Here is a 24593-nt window from a genome sequence, read left to right as displayed (position 1 = left end):
TCTCAATACAACATTATTTGATTTTTATTTATTTTTAATTAAATTAAAGCATTTGTCTATTTTTTTTTCTATTCTAAATAATATAAAATTGTTATTATTATTAAAAAATATTGATGTGTATTATTGAATCTTAAACTTAATTATTATAATATACTTTAAATATTAAGAATGAATAGAATTATATTTTTAACTTTTAATATGATAAAGTCAAGGTATTATGTTTCTCTAATATTATTTAATTATTATTATTGTTTTATTAATATTGGTTTAAAGATTTTTAAAACATTGGTGGTATATGTACTTGGCAATGAATACAAACTGACTGTGTTTGTGACTTTGTGTAACATTGATTTCATGATTTGGAACATTTGTTTTCATGAATTATATGGGCTGGTCTATGCTTTGGGCCTATGGGTCGAAGTGTTGCGATAAGTAAGGGACTAAGGGTACAGGCAAACGCATATTCGTTATTGATGGGCGAATCTCACACCAAACTACTTCAGCCTCCCATTTATTCTAAAGGATATTCCCATATACAATTTGTCCACCAAATCTTACCATTTAAGAGATTGAGGAAAATAAAAATGAGCTTTATGTAATAAAATCTTGTTGAATAAAAACACTGTTCTATTCTAATTTCTAAATGACCACAATACTGATTTCCAATCCAACGTTTATTTTCACATCAAAGACAAATCCTAAATCCTTATGGCATATGTGTCAAGCTACACAACACAAATACACAAAGAATCATTATTATCGTCCATGAATAGATCCAGGTTGTTCATCTCCAATAGCAAGAAACCACATAGCACATTGAAATAAGAGAAGACATGTAGTTCAGCAACTCAACCCTTTCGCTTCTCATGCCTTCCCTGCTTTCTGCGTCTATTTGTTTGAGACCAAATAAGGTAATCCGTTTCTACCTTTACTTGTACTTCATACTTTACAGCACACCCTGCTATTTTACTTTAATCTTCGTTAGTTTTACTAGCTAATACAAAGCTTATTGCTTTCATTTCTGGGTATCGATTAGAACAATCAAATAATTCATTTTCTCCTTGCTCCTCTGTATATCAAATTAGAATTCCATTATGCATAGGGATTCTTGTTAATATTTTTTTGCAAAGTTTTCCTGTGTGTTTCCTTGATTCCTCCATATCATAGTCACGATAAAACACAAAGAAAAGAAAGCATTTGTTATAGAGGGTGTTCCTAGCCTTTATTTTTTAAGTCAAGAAGTATTGTTGGGTTGCAAATATTTGACAAGCCAACCACTGCAAAAACTTGACAACTGCACATCAATTGCACCCGTTTGGGGTATTCTCTTGGCACTGATGTGTTGGTGAACTGGATAGAGTCGCACATTAATCAATTGAAACGCCAACTAATCAATTAAAATTTTAAATCGTTTATCTCTGTAGACACTTTGACGGAGACTTTGTCATTGTTTTTCTCCATGCTCTCTTCCCATCATTGGCTATTATGTTTGCTCTAGTTGGCATATATGTTTTCTTTCTTTCGCCTTTTCTTATGTCTGTTCTTATGCATAATTATTGGATGAAACCGTTAACCTAAGCGTTAAAAACACAGGGCTAATAAGTCGTAACAATTATGCCATTCTTCTATATTATTATTATTGTTTCACCCTCGTGCAAGTACATTAATATTTAGTTGTTAGGCACTTAAACCCTCTTTGGGCAAAGATTATGTGATCTATCTCCTTCTTGTAACCTTTCTAATGAGGAATATCGTTTTCCCTTAATCCCTAGTTCCGATAGGCCCCCAAAAATGTATGTTTTACCTCCAACTAGTCACTAGGTGATAAGATCTAAGGTTGCTTGTGTTGCTGTTAGCAAATCAAATTAGCAATAAGATATAAATCACCTTTGGACTACTTTTCCTTACCTTTCCCTTGATCAATTGGATGATTGTTGCATTATAACCCGCAATTTTTTTCAGTGCATCTTAAGTTAGTAATCTTCATTGCAGGAGTAATGAAATTGTTGTTTTCGGCTTTTGGTTCTTATGTTTTGTTTGATATTTTGTCTATTGTGTTTATTTCTACTATATAATGTGCACATATTGATCCTTTACTATATTTTAATTATCTAGTAATGTTTTTTAGTCATATTTGTTAAAATATCACTATATATTGAATAAATAGATTATTTTAAAAAATATTATTATAAATAAAGTAATATTTTTTATTTTAATATTATTATTTTTAATTATTTTTAAAATCAAAGTTTTATATCAAATAAAAAAATATTGCTATAGATAAGTAATATTTTTTATCTCAATATTATTCTTTCTAATTATTTCTAAAACTAAAGTCTCACATTGAGTAAAAAAATATCACATAAAAGAGTATAATTTTCTCATATCTAATTATTTCTCATAATTAAAGTCTCACATCGAATAAATGAATGACTTATAAAGAGTATATATAATCATATGTTTTTAATTAAAATAGATGAACTTTGATATTTGATATAATTAGTGATGACTAATTAAAATATTTTTAACCTTCACTTAAAAAAGTCTTATGAGTTTATGAGACATAAAATATAATAATTGATAGCAATATTTATATTAAAACTAATTATTATTTTACACTAAAAAAATTATCTATGTTGTTGTGTCTTTTGGAAGGCCTAAGTCTTTTGAAATTAATTTGTAAGCATATTTGAGACATGAGGTCAAAAATATAACTGAGTAAGAGCTGGCAAAGGAGATAGAAGTAAGTTGGGGTTGGCCATTTTACAACCATTATATTGTCTTCAATATATCACGAATGATTAATAAATTTTGGGAGAGTTTATTTAATATTTTTAAAAAATAATAATTTAAAAAATAATGATTTTTAAGTAGATGAAAGTTATTTCTTAAAATAAGAAAAAAAAAATCCTTTAAAATTTAGACAAATACATAAAAATTAGAAAAATAATTATCCAAACCGGTCCTTTATATATATTAAGCTTAGATACATTAAGTTGATTCGGTTTCACTATAATAAATGTTATATATAGTGACATATAAAACGTGTTGCTATAAGTATAATATATGTAAGTATATATCTATTCGACATATAGTAACATATAATTTTAGTATTAAAATGAGATTTAACAATATATTTTATGTGTCATTATAACCTATATCCATACTTTTTAACAATATATAAATATATATTATATATATTATGCAGGTAAAGATAATTTTTAATAACACGTTTGATGTCACTATAGGGTGTGTCACTATGTGATAATTTTTTTAGTGTTTTTATAATATTATTTACTTCGTTTTCATTTAAAAAAAATTACTCAATTTAAATTAATTTATCTTATTTTATTCCATTATTTTTTAAGTTTTTCTTACCGTATGTCTAATACATTAATTTATCAAAATTATTGTTATGTGTGCATGTACACATAGTGTATATCTTTGTATGTAAACGTAAATTATAATTTTAAGTAAATTTAATATAATGCAGTAATACATATTTGTACAAATATATGATCCTACGTGAACTTTAATTATAGGGTTAGGTATTTAAATTATAGAGTTGTCACTTAAAAAGTGATTTAATTAATCATCACATTGAATCAAAGATTTGAATCATTACATTATTTTATTTATGCATTAAGAACTTTTAGTTTAACAATTTGATCGTTGAAATTTAACATACACTATGAATTATTGAATAGAGTAGCTTTATCAAGAGTTGTTCTTTGTGTAATTTGATCCTTTTTTATACATACAGACATATACTAATATATAAAGGGATACTCCCTTCAATAATCATCTTGATCTCCATATTTAGTAGATCATTATACCATTTTATTATTTAAAATTAATATTTTTATTAAATATTAAATCCTAAAGCCTAAATTCAAGATTCAAATTAAAGACCTTAATGTTTGAGAATCAATTGCAACACCAGTTGAATCAATATATTTTTATTACTTAATCTTAGCTTTTATTTTATGTTTAACAGAGAAACGAAGTATCTCAACTCCACTAATATATATACAGGAGATATTCAATTTTTTTAAGAGTAAGTTTACTTATACTTATTAACTAATGTTTTACATAAGATTTCAACGATTCAACCGATGAATTAAAAAATTTTATTGCATAGATTAAGTTTGTAAATTTTTTTAAAATTTAAAAATTATTTGATACATTATTTCATTAATTCAAATTGACAGATTATCATAAATGTATTTTATATGTTAGTTTAAATTAATAAAACAAAGTATCAAAATGTTAAACATTTTCACATTTGATCTATGTATTAAAAACTTATAATTTAATGATTAAATGATTAAAATTTAATGTAAAAAATAAGTTATTAAGTGAAATAAGTTTAAGAAGATTTGCCTTGAAATAAATATATATCTCCTTTTATATATATATATATATATATCCAAATTTGATTTGGGACAATGATCAACAACTTCTTTTTTGTTAACGCCTTTGGGTCCCTATACTTGATCATCCTACCAATCGCATGAATGTGAATTTTATGTGGTGCATGCGACAATTCAGCTCAAACCAATTGAAGAAATGTTGATTTTGACAACTTGACATCAATTTGCATGAGCATGATTAGTAGGTGCATGTTTGACATGTTGGTTTAAGGTATTGCTCATCTCATTATCTTGTAAATGTAAAAAAGAAAAAGAAGAAAAAAAAGATGCACATTACAATTGTATTTAGAAATGAAACAAGAAAACACCATCTTTAAATACAAGAAAGGGATAAAGAAAAAGAAGCGACGCATCAATCTAAATTAAAAACGGGTGAATTAAGTATCACTTAATAAAATATTAAATGTTATGCATTTAAATTTATTCTTCAATGAATCACCATGCAAAGAAAAGAACAATATTAGGTATTAAACAGGAAGGATCTGTGTAATTTGCATTGGTTTTTCCTTCAGCTATAACATCAACATATACAAGGTTATGACAGATCTAAGTATTTTATAGATATGCGTAATTTGTTGTTAACTTGAGCAATGACCTGTTGAAAATAAAGTCCACAGTAGCAAGGTGATGCGATGATACAAATATTATTATTTATTATTAGTGGACTAATTGAAAAGGTTTTGTCATGAATGTGGGACACGTATCCCGGATACTGGTCCCACATGCCTTCGCGAAGATTCTGCTATTTTGTCTATTTGACACTCAGACAAGCAACGTAAATGAATGGCTAGAAGCTTTTGGATCATGGGCCGGGATGGGCTGGGCCTGGTATTTTCGTCAAATTCACCACCGATTTTCTTAATAGCTAAGTAGTAGTAGATCGTAAATTTTTAAAAAACAAATCTATTGCACAAGGGAATTTAGTAATAGTGGTCCCCACACACACACACAAAAAAAATCCTACGTGTCGCAGATCTGTGTGCTGTAATAAGGCGATATTTCGCGTTGTTGAAGACTTTGAAGCACCGGTGACGGTAGTGGTGCCACGCGTCCAATTTCATGTCATTTAAATTATGCCTCCTAACGGTTTGGGGCGGGACCCCTTGCCGCTTACGAAACGAGGAACATATAGGGTCGGGTCAGGCATTTCCGAACCCGGACCCGGTCCACGGGATTTGGTGTGGCGCACTGAATCGAACGGCTGAGATGCATGGATCATAAGCGGTCTGGCTATTAGTATTTAGATAGAAGTGGGAGTAAATGAGGGTTACTTAAAGTTTAGCGAACTCACATAGAGTTTTGGTGAAAAGGGGAATTTGTTATCGTTCTAGACGGTTCTATTGATCGGTGACTGTGAGAGATGGCGGAGCATCACGAGCACGAGGAGCCCAAGAGTGAATCCTTGTTGGAGAAGCTTTCGGGGAAGATCCACGACCACGATTCCTCGTCTTCCTCTGAGTCCGACAACGACAAAACAAGTCCTTCTGAGTCTTTCAAGTCTAAGGTTTTCAGGCTTTTTGGCAGGGAAAAGCCCATTCACCATGTTCTTGGTGGTGGAAAACGTATGCGATTTTTTCCCCCTTTTTTATGCTTTTCAGTTTTCTCTGATATTCATTTCTTCCATTTCTTGTTTTTTCTCTTCCCAAGTTGTGATACGAGTCCATTTTGCTTACTTTAATTTTGAATCAAGAAACTTGTTTCTTGCTAGTTTATTTCATCTGGCTTTTAATGGGTCTAGGGTTTATGAGGTTCTAGTGAGATCTTGGATGGAACGGTAGTCGTTCTTGCTTCTCTTCTCTTTATTTTGGTATGACTTTGATAGACAAAAGTCAAAAGGATTGAGATTGCACTTGGGGTTTAGATCTGCAATCCCCTGTGCTCCCCCCTTGTGTTATTTTCCCCCCAATTAATATAATACCCTAAAAGGTCGAATTTCCTAGCTGTGATAATCGATGGAAGAGTGTGTGTGGTATTGGTTTAATTTTGCATTTTTCTTGCATTTAATTTCAACAAACGAAGATTGTGGACTCATCTTGTCTTGACTATAATATTGTTTCTTGATTTACCTCGTTTTAAATTAATCGGAATTTTACTTTCAATAAATGTTTTGCCACAGCGGCTGATGTTTTTCTCTGGAGAAATAAGAAGGTATCAGCATCGGCACTCGGAGTTGCAACAGTCATATGGGTTCTGTTTGAATTGTTTGAATACCACCTCCTCACTTTGGTTTGCCACATCCTGATACTTGCTCTGGCGGCGTTGTTCTTGTGGTCCAATGCATCCACTTTTATCAACAAGTAAAGTTTTAATCCTGTAATTTGATTTCACTTTCTGATATTGTGTCTATTTTTTGTTAGTTGATTAAATTAAATTGCTTGTTTTGATTTTGCTTAGGACTCCGCCAAAGATCCCACAAGTGCACATTCCAGAGAAACCTGTTCTAGAATTTGCCTCTGCTCTTAGAGAGGAGATCAACCGGGCTTTTGCGGTGTTGCGGGATATTGCGTCTGGAAGGGATCTCAAGAAGTTTCTATCAGTATGTTGATTTCCTTTTATCATACTTTTGCTCTGTTCACTTATAATCTTTTGACTTCGTATAGGCAATGATTAATAATAACCTTGCGGTTTAGGGGAGGACGATAATAAATATGGTTTTTGATTTGTATTATTCAGGTGATTGCTGGATTATGGGTTTTCTCTATTCTTGGTAGTTGGGCCAACTTCTTGACGTTGTTCTATATAGGTAATGAAATGTTTCTTTATCGTTACATTTGCTGCATTGAAAGTTCATATTTTAACTTGAATTGTATATACTGTGATATGATGTGTTTCTATATTTTCGTGAAACAGCTTTTGTTTTTCTTCACACTGTGCCTGTACTCTATGAGAAATATGAAGATCACGTGGACTCTTTTGGTGAAAAGGCAATAGCCGAGATTAAGAAGCAATATGCAGTGTTTGATGCGAAGGTTTTGAGCAAGATTCCCAGAGGACCTTTGAAAGATAAAAAGAAAGATTGAAGTGTTACTAGAATCTGACAAATATGTTGTAGTGGGGTTTCATCAATGTTCTGTTAAATTTAGATTCATCATCAGTTAAAACCCCTAGCTTGTCATGTTTTACTTTTTTAGGGTTCTTTACTAGACATTGTGGATGAAGAGTATCTTATATATTTTTCTGCTGGCTTACATGTACCCGTCAAGAAATCCTATATGCTTATGGATGACTTGTTCTTGTGTTGTATTTACATCATGAATACATACTCTGCCCATGTGAATGCTTTCATAGAAGTCTTGGTAATTGTGTTTTCCAACTCATGCAATCCCGAACCTGTTTAATAGGTTCCCCCATCGAATGTCTGCTCTTGTTCTAACATGGGCACCAATCAATCTCAACTCATACCCCCTTAAATAAAATTGGATCCAGTTTGCAGAGAATTTATTTTTCCTATCAGATTGTTATATTTAAAACATATCTTTATGTTCATTACTCCTTAGTGTTGATTGTTGTCATCTTTTGCGACATCGAGCTCGGTGTTGAAAATACATCACTTATAGCGGCTGAGGATCGTAACATGAAAGAAACAGGTCAACCTTAAATACACACAGGATTTTGTAATGTGAAAGGATTCTCGTTGCTGACCTAGTCAACCATTTTTCTAAGTATACAGAGGAAAGTTTTCATTAATACACGTATATTATGCAACAATTACGAGATTTTGTAGAATAAATGAGGTTGGGTCATTTGCGTGTTTGTTTAACCAACATTTTCCTAGTTATGAGGCCTTGTCAAAGACTTATCTTATTTATGAGGAAATCCTATAAATTTTAAGAATAGGAAAAGGAATTGTTGACATTCAGAATTACTTTATATGGACGTCAAAATTTGCTTTAGTCTCTAGTACGTTAGTATCTGCACCTTACTTATAGTATCATTTTTATAAGGTTGTTAAGTCAGTGATAATTCGGCTTTTAAGGGCAGGGAATATGTCACACAACAGTTGCATCTTTTTGTATTATCAGATTGAGGAGTAAGATTCGAAAAGAATCATAGAACTGGGATTTTGCACTCGTGTGAAGAGTAAAATAACACAGCTTACTTGAATCACATTGTCCGTTTCAAATTCAGTTGGTATCTGAAATAGCTTACGGCAGCAACTCAAATTACTCAATCCTTCAACTTGGTCTGATTATTTGTTTACAGTTTTCTTAAACATAACTACGATATTATTTATGGCAGTATATCTCTAGTAAATAAAATTCAACTTACTATATAATATAAAAATTTTAAAATACAATAAGTAAATGGTGAGTAACTGAAATTAACTGTTGACAGAAAATTTTAAAATAATTAAAAATAAATCAATAAAATCAATATGCATTATAATTTGGCTACTTTACATATGTTTTATTAAAGATAATAATTAAAAATATTTTTCAAATACATACAAAACCTGATAATAATTTATTATAACTTACTTAAAATAATATTTAAAGATAAAATTTAAGAGATGGATTAATATCTATAACTATGCAATAAATTAAAGTTGAAAAAAGTATTGATGTAACATTTAGTATTAATACATTTATATACAAAATTATATATATGTATGTATTTCCTTATGTAATATGGTACTATTATGTTAATATATTAATATTTTTAAAAATTACTTCATAAGGCTTTTTAAAAAAATGGATATATTATTAAAATATAATACATTAATTTATTAATATTTAAAATAATTATACCTAGCAAGAAAAACCATTTCATACCTCCATGAAAAAGTAAAAGTGGGTAGTTATTACTAATAGTTAATCACTTATACACTAGTGTAAAGTTTTTTTACACTGACAATCAATCATATATCTTAATAATATCATGTCATTTGCTCATTCAATCAAATAAAAGTAAAATAAAATAATTTAAAAGATATGATTGATTGTCAATGTAAAAAATTTTACACTGACAATGTATGAATGATTAAATCTATTACTAATGGGATAAACAATTTTTTTATACACGTATTTTCCTATTTCAACCTTAAGAGATACATTAATAGAAAAAATGAATATAAAATAAGAGTATGACTAAATTTTTTTAACATAAAAATGAATCCATTTATTCCAAGAGTAAGTCTTGTTAAACTATTTAATAGTAAGTCTTAGATTCTATATCAAATTTCAACGATCCAATCGTTGAATTAAAAATTCTTAATACATGAAGTAGGTCTAATTTTTTTTTAATTAAAAATTATTTAATATTTTGCTTTATTATTTCGAATTGGCGAATAATCATAAAAATATTTTATATTTTGATTTAAAAATATACATATCAAATAATTATTAATTTTTTTAATATTTGTAAATTTGATCTATCATTAAAATTTGATGTAGAACATGAATTATAAAATAATGTAAGCCTACCTAGACTTACCATTAGAGTAAGTGAATCTCCTCATATTAAAAAATAAAGAAGAAAACCATACTCTTTTTTTGTATGTACTTTTTGAAAAATAATATATATATATATATATATATATATATATATATATATATATATATATATTCTATTAATATAATCTCTTGAGGATGAAATTGGAAAATATGTGTATAAGAAAAACTGCTCATCCCATTAATAATAACTACCCACTTACATAGAGTGTCATTTTTCTTCCTAGTTATTATAATTATTTTAAGTATCAATAAATGAATGTATTATATTATAATAATATATCCATTTTTTTTAATAAAAAAGTATATAAAGTATTTTTTTAAATATTAATATATTAACATAATAGTATCATATTACATAAGGAAATATATACATATTTATAATTTCGTAAAAATGTATTATTATTAAATGCTACATTAATATTTTTTCTCAACTTTAATTTACTTTTGTACATTTATATTTTTTATTTCTATTTTTTAGTTTTTACATTTTTTAAATGTAATTGTTGCATACTATATGTGATTATTTATTTATTTATTATTTATATAGATATTAATATTAATTATATTAAATGTTGCATTAGTTACCCATTTTAAGTTTAATTTACCCAATTTCGGTGAAGATTAGGTTACTCTAAAGGAACGTTTGACAAAAAAAATCATATATGAAAATCATGATTTTAAGGAATTTTAAATCTTGAAAATTATGATTTAAGATAATAGTTAAAATTTGTTTAGTTACTCATAAATGTTCCTAGAAATATTCATATAAATTTTTTAGGAATTGAAAATTTTCATGTTTGATTATAGTAGTGGATTCTTAGGTATATAAATATGAGTTAATCATCTATACACTGTCAGTGTAAAAAATTTTACACTGACAGTCAATCAGAGTTGTTAATAGTGCCTTTTTTATTTTAATTTAATTAAATGAGCAGATGAAAAGATACTATTAACGGCTCTGATTGACTGTCAGTATAAAAAAATTTTACACTGACAGTGTATAGGTGATTAACTCTATAAATATTTCTTTTACAAAAATATCATTTATTAAAATAACCTTACTAGATATCTTTATTTACTCAAATCATATTATAAATATGACATTAAACATTTTTCAAGATCTAATTACATTTTGAAGATAATAAAAAAATTATATATATGAACAAATCTTTTTATATAATAATATTTTTATTTGATAAAACTTAACAAACTTAACAAAGAGTAACTTTTAATATAGTTATTCAACCGAATAATTCATGACGTTGAATTTAAAATATCTAACCATTAAAATATTTTTTATTAAATATATCAAATATACAAAATTTATAAAATTAATAAAAAATTATTTAATATTTTATTACATGAATTTATATTATTTATAAGTAGGTAATGGTGACAAGATATTTATATTATTTATAAGTAGGTAATGGTGACAAGATAACAACGATAATAATAATAATAACAACAACATTAATAATGATGATAGCAAAAATTATGATGATAATATACATAATAATAATATTAGTAACTTTTTTATCTAAATCATTTATTTTAATTTAAACGTTGAGATTGAACAATTTTATTTTCATATCAAAATGACATTCTCATATACACATTCTTATATTTTCTCACATAACTTTATTAATATATATATATATATATATATATATATATATATATATATATATATATATATATATATATATATATATATATATATATAATATTTGATTAACCATATTTATTTATTAACTCTCTCCCCTTCCCCCCCCCCCCCCTCTATATATATATAATATAACTGAATGTTACATTAATGTTTCTTTTCAATTTATCTTTTACATATACATATACAATTCTTGTTATCTAATATGCATCTGAATTTTTAAATACGAAAAAAATGTTTTCGTTACATAGTTTTATAAATTTATATTATTGTTTTTCAAATCTAATTTACATTTTGGTATAAATAAGTACTACGATCTATAAGAAAAATAGTATATAAAAAGAAATGCAAGAAAGTTAAAAAAATGAAATAGATAAAAATGATAAAAATAGAGAGAAAAAATTTAAATGTAATAGATAGATAAAAACAAAAAGAAAAGAAACGCTCTCCCTTATTTGGATGAATAAAAAAAATGATAATTTGTGAGAATTAGCAATCATATGCTGATAAATAAAAATATTTTATGTTAGCTATTAGAAGAAATAAATACATGGTATCTTATGATTGCTGCTTTTTATGGAGACCGTATATTACTCTTAATTTTGAATATAAATTTTTTAAAAAAATTACACACTAATAAATTATATTAAAAATAATTTATCTCTAAATTATCATCTTTAAAATTTGATATTAAGAATAAAAATAATGATTAAAAAATATAATTTTAATTAGATAAATAATATTTTAAAAATAGTCATATTTAATAGAGTAAATTTAGTTAAACAGCTACTGTTTCAATGTGAAATCTGAGGCACTCACATTCATTAATAGCTAAACCACTACCTACGGTTTTTCGCGATTCACCTTTTCACACACATTCGTGGCTGAATAATGAATATGTCTATTGCCCTGTCATATACTTGCTACAGTCAGAGGGTGATATACTTCTTCAATACTACTATTTATACACGAGTAAATAATTCATAATATATTAATAATTGTTTTATGGCTATTTTTTATATTAAGTAGATGCCCCGTAATCCTTCTTTTCCCATTCGTTGATCCTTTTTTTTCACCCTTAAACTGATTTCTATGGCTTGTCTATTTCTTTGTATTTTCTGTTCTTCCTATAAAGCTTGTTTGTAATGTTAACCAAGTCTTGCTTCAGCTTTTTCATAATCATAATGGACACGTGAAATGATAATGTTTTAAAGGATAATTTCTTCACAACGAAAACAGAGCATACCAAGAAAAAGAGAAGTAGAAGAAGCAAGTTATTACAAAAGGAGAAAGGAACAGAATAATACTCTTTACTTGTTATCTTATGAGAAAGATAGGAGAGTTTATATAGGATGATACAAAAAGTCTAACAGAAACTGAAACTTACCTACATAATTAAATAACTAATTCTGTTTTTATCTATTCCTTCATTAGCAAATACAAGCGAATAACGGGGCCTGTTGTTAATTGCTATAACATGTGTACTATATTAGCATCACATTGCGGTCGACAAAATAATAGTTACTTTACATCCTCACTAAGATTGAAGTTGTGAAACATTGATCACATCTCTTATTTCTAGTATTACATTACATGTTTCAGTAAACACCAATACAACATATAATGCTAACAAATAGCGCCACTTTTTTCTTTAACCGCTTAAAGGGCCACTTTTTTCTTTAACCGCTTAAAGGACAACGTAAGTTACAATAGTAACTAATCATATTCGTAGCATATGGGCTAAATATCAAAAGGTATCTATAGCTTAGTTCCTAAGCTGAAGGGAATCAATGAAGCAGCAAGACATTCTCGGAAAATATGTAGAGATTATTGCCTGTTCACTGGAAAATGTTCCCCAACACTATCATTCAAAAAAGGGTGCAGCCATGAAAATGTTTTTGAAAATTTACTTTGCAGCTTCAGTAAATTTCATAGGAAGTAAGACAATTGCTGCTGCTTCCTTGAACCGCCTTCTCCGTACAAATCGTTCCACTGTTTCAACTCATTCATTCCAGCCCCTTCAGCTGCAAAGCTTGCAGCAACCTGCACTCCGAGAAGTTAAGTCAGATAATGCAGTATATATTAAGATCACAACAAGACTAGACTATTCTACTCCAATAAAAAGCCAATTTTATCACACCATATTAATTTAAGTTGGCTTCGTTAACATCAGTCACAAAATTAGAAATGTTTTATTGAAAGGAAAATTTATATTTTATCTAAATACAAAGGTGCAATAAATGCTTTTTTGATAAAAAGATTTTCACTTTTAGTTGCTTAAAATCAGCACAAAGGTAGATATGAGGAAATTGTCCAACAGTTTGTACAATGAACAAGAGAGAAAGAGGAAACAGAAAGAAATTTATGATGCAATAATGAGGTAAGGGAGAAAAATAGAAGAAAAAACGTTGTATAAATTATTGTAGTTGGATCATTACTCTTGATGAAAAGTCCTATAAAATAATATTTTCTACATGGAAAATGATATATTTGTATAACAAAATTGTAGAACATTTTATACAATTTCATTTTTTGTGCTCATCTCTCCATTACATCATTTATTAATGATGGAACCAGATAGAAAAAAAAAATGTTGTCAACAGTATGAATTACTATGTTTGTATTGGTTATAGCAGCGTTACCTGATTCTTGGCCTCTTTGAAATCCTGCATGTTCAATGGCCTAAGGGTAATAACTCTTGTCTGTTTAACTTCCTCTTCTCCATGTAGAGCATCTCGAGTATTTCCTACAATAGATTGTCCTCCTTGACTATCTTGGACATCTTTATTGTGTCCCTTTGCAGCTTTCTGCTTTTTATCCTGCCCCCAGAAAAAAAAAAAGCATTCAGAGGTCAACATGATGAACACACAATCCGTAGGATTATATGAGATATTAAAATAAATTGTACAGTTGCCACTTACCAGACTCTTTAGCCTCTCTTGCTGAATTAGCTCTCTAACAGGCCGATAAGCAGCAGTTGTGCACAAGTTCTGCATTGGACAGTTTGTGACAGTGAATAAATAGGATGATTAAAAGCTCAGAGAACAAAAGGCACCTGTTACACGATGTTATTGTCCATTATGAACAATATAAAAGAATAGTAAAAACTAAAAACCTTAAGATCACTTCCAGTATATCCTTCTGTCATAGTTGCTAGTTCCTTAAAATCAAGTTCCTTGTCCACCTTTTCTTTTGCCAAAAGCGTCCTCATAATCTTTTCCCTGTTCTCCACAGATGGTAGTCCTACCATAATTCTGCATTAAGAAGATTCAAACGATAAAAAACATCACTCGACTTCAGGTTATTCAGATTTATTTCATACATACATATTATAGATAGCAATTTATGCCATAATTGCCTTGTGTATTGCATCTCATCTGCTTTCCCCCTCTCTGTAACACTATGAAAATATATAGTGCATTTTGGTTCCACATCCATGACCCACGTTTAAATAAAAAATCACATCAAAATTGATTTGAAAACAACTAATTGTCGCTTCCAGTGATCCACGCCCAAGCAAATATGCATGCTCATAGAGAAAGACTCCGATAAGTCAAGATGAAGGATGGATTTAAAGTCGAGAACTATCATAGATTTATACCTTCTTTCAAATCGCCTAATAATAGCTTCATCGAGGTCAAATGGCCTATTGGTTGCAGCAAGAACAAGGATTCTCTCCCCTTGTTTTGTCAAAAGTCCATCCCAATGGCTCATAAACTCATTCTTTATCTTCCTCATGGCTTCATGCTCCCCAACTCTGGTCCTTTGCCCAAGCATGCTATCAACCTCATCCACAAATATAATGGTAGGGGAGACCTTGGCTGCAAGTGTGAATAAAGCACGAACATTCTTCTCATCTTCACCAAACCATTTAGAAGTGATGGTAGACATGGATACATTAATGAAACTTGCTCCAGCCTCCTTTGCAATGGCCTTTGCCAGCATTGTCTTCCCGGTGCCGGGAGGTCCAAACAGCAATATTCCTCTACAAGGCTTTAGAAGGCCTCCAGTGAAAAGGTCTGGCCTTCGAAGAGGAAGCATTACTAGTTCTTGAAGGGATTCTTTGGTCTCATCTAAGGCGCCAATGTCAGAGAATGTGACATCAATCTCATTTGCTGGTATTACCTCAGGCCTTATTCGCTTCTCAAACTCATTATCCGGAGGAACTTCCTGAAAGTGAATAATGGAGTGTACATGAATAGACCTCTTACAAGTACTCTTTCAACTTGTTGCAGAAGAAATTTTGATTAAAAAGAAAGGCTTACAGTAGTTTTGGATGCAGTAACTGGTTTTTCACCATCTGCCTTTTCCGCTGAAGTTGATGTATCTGCTTCAGCCTTTTTTACAGGAGCAACATTTTCCGACTTCGCTTCTGGTTTCATAGCAGTTCCTTCCTCTCCTTGCATCTTTATGTCCATAAAGCGAGAAAGAGAGAGCATTGAAAGCATATCAGAACCTGGTAGGAATCGTTCACAACTTAATGTACAGATGAGTATGACAAGTAGTGCAAACCTCAGATTTTACGGCTTCCAATTTTGATTTTTCTTTTCCACTGGTTTTCCCCTTGTGGAATATACTCAAAGCATGGGACAAACTGTTTCACAAATGATAAAGTCAGTCGCCAAATTTAGATAGTTCATGCAATTAAGGTTTTAAGTCTCACCTATTGCTAGAAATAACGAGTTTCCCATTTCTGTATTCAGGGTCTTTGTTTTTCATCAAATGATAAGAAATTGCTGACACAATAATCTCTTCTATGTAGTTACTGAGAACCATGGTGTCGGCAACACAAATGGAATCCAGGTCATCACAATCAAGATCATTGGCTGCAAGCACTTCCATGATATGGTTTTTGTTATCCTGAACTTGTATCATCTTCATATCTTCTTCCAATTGAGACTTCCAGCTGACAAGATGTGATTCATCTTCTGGAGGCCTGATATCTATGTTGTATGGGAAGAGTGAATTAAGCTTCTCATCTTCGTCTTCATATTCATTACCAGAATCTAGAACTCGTGAACCAAGAATCAGAATTGGTCCAGATAATTTCTTCAACATCTTCTGGAACAGGTTATATATCCTTTGTGATTTATATAACAGCTTATCAACATCTCGCAAATATAGCACAATGGGATAGGTTTTTGAAACAAAAACCAGAACCTGCAAGTGAATTCCACGTATCAAATCGATTTATTTGTGAAGGAATATGATCTAAAAAAGCCATGTCCAATTTGATAATTCTCTGATGCCGAAATCTCGATATAATCAAAAGTAGTTTACCTTATAAAGAGTCTGTATAAGAAGCTTTTCATCAAAAGACCAGCTGGTTGTGCGCTTCAGAGGAGCTAATGGGAGAATTAAAAATATAAGAAATCATGGGAGAGAGCAATGGCAGAAGGAATATGAAAATAATTTTACTGTACGTTGTACTAGTTCTCACTAAGATACAGATGGTAACTCCAAATTAGAAAGCATGACTTTGATTTATGTGTAAATTAACTTAAAAATATGGGTTTGGTTGTGGATTCAAGAAAACATGATGAAAATGCACCCCTCTTCATTCTATTAAATTGATGCTTTGTAGCACTCCTTGGTTAGGTCCCTCTGCTTAAAAATAAATCTCCAGCAGATCATAACGAGTACATGAATAAAATCAAATTCCAATTAACCTGAATTTGTAGGATTGGTTTGCGAAGCAAGGCCACTTATATTTGAAGAGGAGGAAGCATTCCTACGGAGTGTTGGAGGATTACATGACGCTTCAGACCCCCTGCAAACCAAAAGGCTAATACTAAGCAATAATATAGTAAATAAATTGTTGTATTTGTTCTCATAGTCACAACATAGTTCATTTACTCTACTTACATTGATTGGAGGTCCACTCCACTGCTAGGCCTGTGCATTTTGCCTGCAATTAAATGCACCTGATCAGTGATGTAGATTTTAAATGCCTCCTTTTAACCTATGAAGCCATATTTGGTACCATATGGGTATGAAACGACACGGATATGAGGATGCAACAATTTCTTAAAAATTTAGAATACGATACGTTTTGCATGTTAATAAAATTTTTTAGAAAAAATTATGTAGATGTAAAATATTGGTAAAGAAAGAGACATTAAATTTTAACTATGATAATTATAATTTACAAAAAAGATATTTGTAATCATAACAAAAAAATACAGTTTTTGCACATATTAAATTAACTATATTAATAAAAGCATTCGGTAAAACTTAAATTAATATTAGTCCTATACAATACCTTATGATTCAAAAGCATCCTTACTAAATTATGGTCTAATGTTAATTATATCACTATCTTCTTCTCTTTTGTCATTGTCTAGTAAAAAACGTACTTTCATATTTTGTTTCATAAAGAAAGAACTCTTTCAATTCAAGTCTAGCACTATTATCAAGTGGTTGATGCATGCCTTTACTAATGTCTTACAACTTAGTCTTTTCTTTTTTATACATACTTCATATTTTATAAACAAAAGTTGAATGTTGAAATGCACATAAATCGCATATTTTTTTTTTTTTGAATATTTTTCAAATATGCATATAAAAGTATCTAATGAGTATCCAGAAAGTATTCGAGAATAAAAGATTAAAATAAATATAAAAGATTGAATTCTTTTCGGATACATAAATGGAAGTATCCAGGGAGTATCCTATCCGACATGGGTACTACAATGATAATTTTCCAATTTTGGTATATAGCTTTTAACAAATTGTCAACTACGGGCTAGCATTTTAGAGAATTAGTGTCCCGTGAAGAGAGTGAACCACTAGATATCATACTTGGCAAACATGAAACAAAACAGTTAAAGTAAAACTTATTCTTGAAACCAAAACAAGACTGAAAAAACTTGTATTAGAGATTGACAAAGCTTTTGGTTGATTATGAATCTAGCTCTTTGCCAAAGGTCAGAAGAGGTTATCACTTTATACCTTTAGGTTCCTCCCTTTGTGAAAAGATTGAAAATGACCCAAATAGATCAGATAGCCGCTCCAAGGTAGACTCTGAAGTGGATCTTCTGAAATACTACAATCAGAAACAGGAAAAAAAAAAAAAAAAAAAAACCAGAAATGCAGCCAAACTTTAGATCCAGAAGGAGCATGTTTATCTATGATGATAAACAGAAGTACTTCGACAGGTTTCTGTTGGAAGAATACACAAGTAAAAACAATAAAAGATAAATTTAAATCAGGAATAGCTTACAGATTCTTTGTTGGAAGAACCATATTTACTATGAATCTGCACAAATGGTAAGCGAAAGCCAACCGTGACTACATAAGTAACAGAAGTAGAAATAAGTCATATAACTCAAAACATCTTAACTCACTCACCTTCAATGAAAAGTCAGTTAAATCTAACAGAAGCAACTTGGCCTCAAAGTAATGAGCTAAAGCCTTGGCAAGCATCTGTTGATAAAGTTCTTTAAAAAGACATGAAAAGGGAGGAATGAGGGTATAGTTAGCTTCACAGTAACAACAAAAACATCAAAGAATAGTAACAATAGAGAACAACAGATGCCAAGTAATTAACCTGCTGGCCCTGAAAGCAGAATAGTCCGGCTTGCAGGAGCAAGATTTCGTGTATGTTTAGAAACCTCAGCATGCTTTAAATGAACATAAGCCACACTTGTCAGCAAAACTCGTGTCTGTTCACTGTTATCAGTTATCACGCATAGGATGTGAAGGGTTATACACTAACAGAGATTGAATTAATAACATATTCATCGTTTCATATAGTTGTCAAATCAAGGATTCATCAAGTGCAACAACGAGGGTATATATGGAACGGATTAGAATCCAATAAACTGTTTGTCAGTAACACAATCATTAGATAAAATTTCTTAACAAATTATATATAATATAATATACAATCACCATACACAAGATTATGCGAGGTTAATCTGGAAAATCATCTAGCCTGTATGTGATATACATGTAATTGGTCAGGAAATGGCCTTTCTAATACGAGTTCTTGTCACGTCAAATAGAAAGAAAACTACTCCGACCAAATATTTATGCATGCCGCACACTTCTTAGTTAGTGGTTATCAATTGATCTACCAAATTATGCTGATTTTCCATAATCACAGGAAACAAAGCAAAGTTGAATACTATATATAATATGAATGATTAAGTATAAAATAAGACCATGCTGGTTGGTTTGCATCCACAAAACATTAGAAATATAACAGGAAACAAACTAAGGAGGAAAGGATTTTTATGTTATGCCTGAGATAATAAGGGAATTTATCAAAAGTGACGTTGCTTTGTCTTCCATCAACAACTTGTCTGAGCATTTCCTGCTCCATCTTCTCAGCAGTGATAGCGTTTGAGGAAAAAGTGTTGGCTCCCCATTTGGCAACACTTTGTCCAGAAGCCAATCCAATCCCCACTCCCACTCCCACCCCAACACCCAAAGCCGATATCAGAATGCTTTTCTGTTCCATCTCTTTCAAGTGAAGTTCTCAAGGACAAAAAAGAAAACCAAAACTTTTATAGAAATATAGAAGGACCCTTTATGTTATCGGTGTTGTTGTATGATTTGGGGTGCAATACCTGAATTTGATAGTGTTGAAGAGGGTAGGAGTGGAATGTTGAATGTGATGAGGCATGTCTCGGAAGAGTTCAGGTTTTAAAGGAGAAGATTGGTGAGTCATGCATGCACTGTTTTACGTGTCCATTTTTTGGCGGTTGTTTTGTCGGTTGGACAGTTTTCTTTATTATTTCTGCTTTTGATATACTTCCTCTTTCCTTTCTTCGTCATGAAGTTCTTTTAAATATGTGTGCAGTTTGATAAACATTTCTCTTTTCTTTTCTAGATAATTATAAAAAATCATTTTCACAACTTGTATAAATATTAAATTAATAAACTAGAAATAAAATCAAAGCAAAATGATATTTTGTATGACTATTACGCATTGTTTGGAACGCACGATTTACAGAAAAGGCGGGTTACTGACAGAAGGAGGGGGAAAAAACTATTTTCTTTCTTTCCATTGTTTGAAACATAAAAAAGTGAAAATTTTGAAAAAAAATATCGTGAGACCATGCATATAATCAATCCGATTTTGAAAGAATTAGTTTTGAAAAAAATATCCTCAAGTTTCATATATAGGCATGCTATATCTTTTAAAATAATTAGGTTGAATTGTATTTTTAATTCTTTATAATATTTAATATGTAATTTTTAAAATTTTAATTATAATTTTAATCTTTTAATTTTATTTATTAAAATTATGATATTAATCATGATTTCACATTAAATATATAACATGACTATTAATATTTAATGTTATATGTATTAAATTGTACTTTTACTTTACTACAATTTTATTGGTTATTAGTATTATATTTCTTGGTCATCATCTCAAGCATTATTACTTGATATATCATTATAATCATTGTCTTCAACTTACTTAGTTGATATTGTCTTAGTAGTTATCTTTAACCTTTTTGGTTGATGTAGTTTTAGTCATCATCTTCAATTTTTTTAGTTGGTATTTTCGTAGTTATCAACCTTTTCTATTATTATAATCAAACTTCTCGAAATTAAAATGGTAGTACTATTTACATTTATATCGTCATTAGTTCATATTAGTGGGACATGTTAATTAACTCTGGCATTATTAGAAAAAATTTCAATATATTTATACTACTAATAGATTGCGTTAATGGAATATATTGCATGTATGACTTTTATATTGACGATAAGACTTTTGGTACAAGAATTCTTGTGTAGATGTACCGTTGGCTTCGTTGTGTTTCAATACTTATTAATTAAGTCAATTCTTTTTAAATTTGACTTTTTCTTCCACGTGGTATGTTTTTCCTCAAATAAAAGCCTCTTAGGATTCTTTTTTCATCTAAACAAATTTGAGGTGGTTGGTTTGCCTGAAAATATTGCTCCTTTGAAAAGATTGTTTCGTTTAATTAGGTTGAATCGTTTATACTTGTTTGCTTAGGTTATCGACAATTCTACTTGAACCTTACTCGCATTTGTTTTTATAATAGGTAGGATGAACATCCGCTTAATGAAAATGAGTCCAAGGCTAAGGATTTTCCCATAATATTTAATGGCATGAGTGCTGGTACAGCTATTAATTGTCTAAAACAAAAGTTTGATCATATTGTATCATTTGAAGAGCTTCTCCTTTACATGTGATGTACAAGGAGCTTTTCCTTTCATCGAGTAACAATCATTCTTTTATTGAGTTTCTATCTCTTAACAATAAAAATGATTTATCATCTTGAATTCTTCTAGCTTTCCTACGTACTAATATATATAAGATCAAATGCATGTTAATTAAGATATGTGTTACCTATTTTAATACAAACGTGTTTCCATTATTGATTGTCAAGCATACGTCAATCAAAACATGAAGTGAATAAAGTTCTAGCTTTTGACTTTTTTTCTTAAAAAAATTACATTGATATTTATATAACTTTTTTAAGATTCATAACTCAAGAGTCATTTTTTATATTCTTAAAAGTATATTTTAGTATACTCATCTCTAAAACATTTTTATTTTTATTTAAAAAATATTATTATTAATTGCTTTTTTTTAAATCTCACTTAAAAAATTTGTTTTAGGTCAAATGTATTGGATTGACCTAAATTTTCACAATATAAATAACTCAAACTTTTCTGCGAAACACATACTGTTTATATTTTTTTTTCATGAATTAAAAGTTGCTACGCATTCCAAAGTCAAACCATGGATATTAGTTGCATCTTTTGTACTATTGTTTTCCTAATGTCAAATATATATTACTGTTTAATTTGTCAAAGCACGAGAAGCCGACGTAGATCTCCATTTGTGTCACTAATAATATATATCCTTGAAAAGTTACTCACTAGAACAGTTAGATTGAGAAAAAATGAGTAATTCTTTTTAAATTATTTTTAATTAACTTGATTCGTCCTTATATTTTAAGTTTTCATTGTAAAAACTTGTTGTAATCCTATAATTGCTGGTATTCAAGTATTACCTTGAGCATTTACCTATTTCGATGTTTTGAGTCTTTTGAGCAATAATATGATTAAATAATAGGGAAAAGAGAACAATTGCAGTGGCCGAATATAATAAGCACATAAATTATTATCTGAAAAGGGTAAACGCACGCATTAGTGCTGAACGAGTGAATCTGGTGTGCGGCATTTTGCACTCAACAGCAGATCGGAATCAGAGTGGTAGAACCTACCCATATACACTTTATTCAACAAACTCATATAGACTCCCACAGTCCCACTATTTATTATTTCTTAACTAATGTATTAAGTTAAAGATAATGTTCTTAATGTATTAAGTTAAAGATAATGTTCTTGATATGATTGAAACAAATTCTTATATTACTCGTATGGTAGCCAAATTGGGCAAGTGGGAATGCATGAGGGTATGGGCAGAAGAATGCATTGTAACTTGTAGCAAAGTGCTTCAACATGGGCACAGATGCCTATGCATATTAGAATGAGAGTTATATTATACCAACCAAAGCAAACAAAAATACAAGTTGCCCCAAAAAGGATCCAATACGTACTTTGGTTGGTGCATACTTTCTGTTTCTGTGTAAATACTTACACCATCTCTTTATTGCACGTGACATGCAAAGTAGAAGCATGACTGCATCAGAAAGCATTTGTTGCCTACCAATTACCGCTAAGGGTTAAGGAAGCAGAAAAAATAAAATAAAGAATCTTGTACTAGTAAGCACACTTTCGGTCATGCAATAGGCCGAAAGGGGTGTCCAAACTAATGAAACGCACCAATTGGCACCCCTTCGATCGGACAATGGGCCGAGAGGGGGGCCCGAACCAAGGAGCCACACCAACTGCCCCCTCAGGTCAGGAAATAGACCGAAAGGAATGCCCTAGCCGAATGAAACACAACACCCCTTCGGCCCCAAAGCTTGGCCGAACACCCTTTCGGCCCCAAGCTTGGCCGAACACTCCCTCGGTCTCGTGAGTAGCCAAAAACCCAGAGAAGGGATCTGAAGCTATTCAAAACACCCATTCGGCCCCAAGCTTTGCCGAACACCCCTTCGGCCCCAAGCTTGGCCGAACACCCCTTCGGTCCCAAGTTTGGCCGAGAACCTGAAGAAAGAGCCTATGATAAACACGTGGCAAACCAACTGCCTACTTTGCATTAATTACCAGATTAAGACAGGATTAAGGTTAAATCATGTATTACCCATTTCCCAAGGATGAAGGCCCATCAGGCCCACATATGTCACTATAAATATACAGGTGGTGTGACATAAATGAGGTACACTACTATTCCCGCTAATGCATTTATTGCTCTAAACCGAACACTGACTTGATCGTCGGAGTGCCTGTGCAGGTACCCTCCCCCACCACGTGGAGCTAGTGTTTGGTCGATACGGAAGATTCAGAAGAACTTGAAGGCAACTAGGAAGGATCAAGAAGAAGAGTGTTCTTACACAGGAACAAATCTATTCAAAACTAAGATCATTTGGCACTTTATTTAATAAAATATATTTTTTATTCTATAGAATATAGTTTATAAAATAATATAAACAAAGCATAAAAACTTATTTTCTTTAATTTTTCACATCATGAAATTATAAATATTCAAATACTAATAAACGGTTAATATATATACTAATCAAACATTAAGTAGTAAAATTATAAATACACCTTACTAAATATATGTCTAGCTTAGTAAATTTGTTGATATCAAGTTTGATTCTCGCATAAAAAAAATAATTAAATAGTAATTATTTTAATACAATAATAAATAATATTTTTAAAAATCACAGACTTATTATCATGTAATAATAATTATTATTATTAAAATTATTAATTTATCATCTAATGATGACAACAATTTAAGGTTTCTACATACCGATTAAGAATAATAATAAATTATTACTTTTAATATAATTTTAGTAAAATAGTTCACTCTCTCAATAAATGTGTTACTTTTAACTAAAGTGGTTGAATGATTTATGAAATGGTAAATTAGAAGAAAAAAAATTATTAATATTATATTTAAAATTGAAAACAATT

General features: G+C 30.1%; 2 protein-coding genes across 4 annotated transcripts; one reads left to right on the top strand and one right to left on the bottom strand.

Moving 5' to 3' along the window:
* Positions 1-5557: 5557 nt before the first annotated feature.
* On the top strand, positions 5558-7723 carry LOC109806527 (reticulon-like protein B2). Its single transcript, XM_020368961.3, has 5 exons — positions 5558-5995; positions 6550-6730; positions 6828-6969; positions 7107-7176; positions 7284-7723. Exons 1-5 carry the CDS (start codon positions 5794-5796, stop codon positions 7451-7453), a joined length of 765 nt encoding a protein of 254 aa, XP_020224550.1. The 5' UTR covers positions 5558-5793; the 3' UTR covers positions 7454-7723.
* Positions 7724-13054: 5331 nt separating this feature from the next.
* LOC109806518 (uncharacterized) lies at positions 13055-20220 on the bottom strand. 3 transcript variants are annotated; one of them, XM_020368949.3, is made up of 16 exons: positions 19796-20220; positions 19099-19220; positions 18900-18988; positions 18772-18807; positions 18501-18594; positions 17415-17457; positions 17219-17340; positions 16830-16894; positions 16213-16709; positions 16062-16143; positions 15815-15955; positions 15151-15719; positions 14665-14803; positions 14471-14539; positions 14192-14368; positions 13055-13592 (listed from the first exon to the last, which is right to left on the bottom strand). In XM_020368949.3, exons 1-16 carry the CDS (start codon positions 20011-20013, stop codon positions 13479-13481), a joined length of 2577 nt encoding a protein of 858 aa, XP_020224538.1. In that variant the 5' UTR covers positions 20014-20220; the 3' UTR covers positions 13055-13478. The 3 variants fall into 3 exon arrangements, with proteins under 3 accessions (XP_020224538.1, XP_020224539.1, XP_020224540.1); XM_020368950.3 differs by having other exon boundaries at positions 17219-17334; XM_020368951.3 differs by having other exon boundaries at positions 17219-17319; positions 19796-20216.
* Between the last annotated feature and the right edge of the window lie 4373 nt (positions 20221-24593).

The sequence above is a fragment of the Cajanus cajan genome, chromosome 2, assembly GCF_000230855.2.
Source record: "Cajanus cajan strain Asha chromosome 2, NIPB_CcT2T_4, whole genome shotgun sequence".
NCBI classification, from domain to species: domain Eukaryota; kingdom Viridiplantae; phylum Streptophyta; class Magnoliopsida; order Fabales; family Fabaceae; genus Cajanus; species Cajanus cajan.
This window is presented reverse-complemented; position numbering and strand designations above follow the sequence as displayed.

What these genes read in the sequence shown, in the direction of transcription:
- LOC109806518 (XM_020368949.3), bottom strand. Translation starts at nt 20,013, where the DNA reads ATGGAACAGAAAAGCATTCTGATATCGGCTTTGGGTGTTGGGGTGGGA. An exon ending in AACCAATCCTACAAATTCAG is followed by an intron (nt 16,895 to 17,218) that starts GTTAATTGGAAT and finishes TTCTCCCATTAG; the next exon opens with CTCCTCTGAAGCGCACAACC. An exon ending in AAGAGAGGCTAAAGAGTCTG is followed by an intron (nt 14,369 to 14,470) that starts GTAAGTGGCAAC and finishes TTCTGGGGGCAG; the next exon opens with GATAAAAAGCAGAAAGCTGC.
- LOC109806527 (XM_020368961.3), top strand. Translation starts at nt 5,794, where the DNA reads ATGGCGGAGCATCACGAGCACGAGGAGCCCAAGAGTGAATCCTTGTTG. An exon ending in TGTTCTTGGTGGTGGAAAAC is followed by an intron (nt 5,996 to 6,549) that starts GTATGCGATTTT and finishes GTTTTGCCACAG; the next exon opens with CGGCTGATGTTTTTCTCTGG. An exon ending in ATCTCAAGAAGTTTCTATCA is followed by an intron (nt 6,970 to 7,106) that starts GTATGTTGATTT and finishes TGTATTATTCAG; the next exon opens with GTGATTGCTGGATTATGGGT.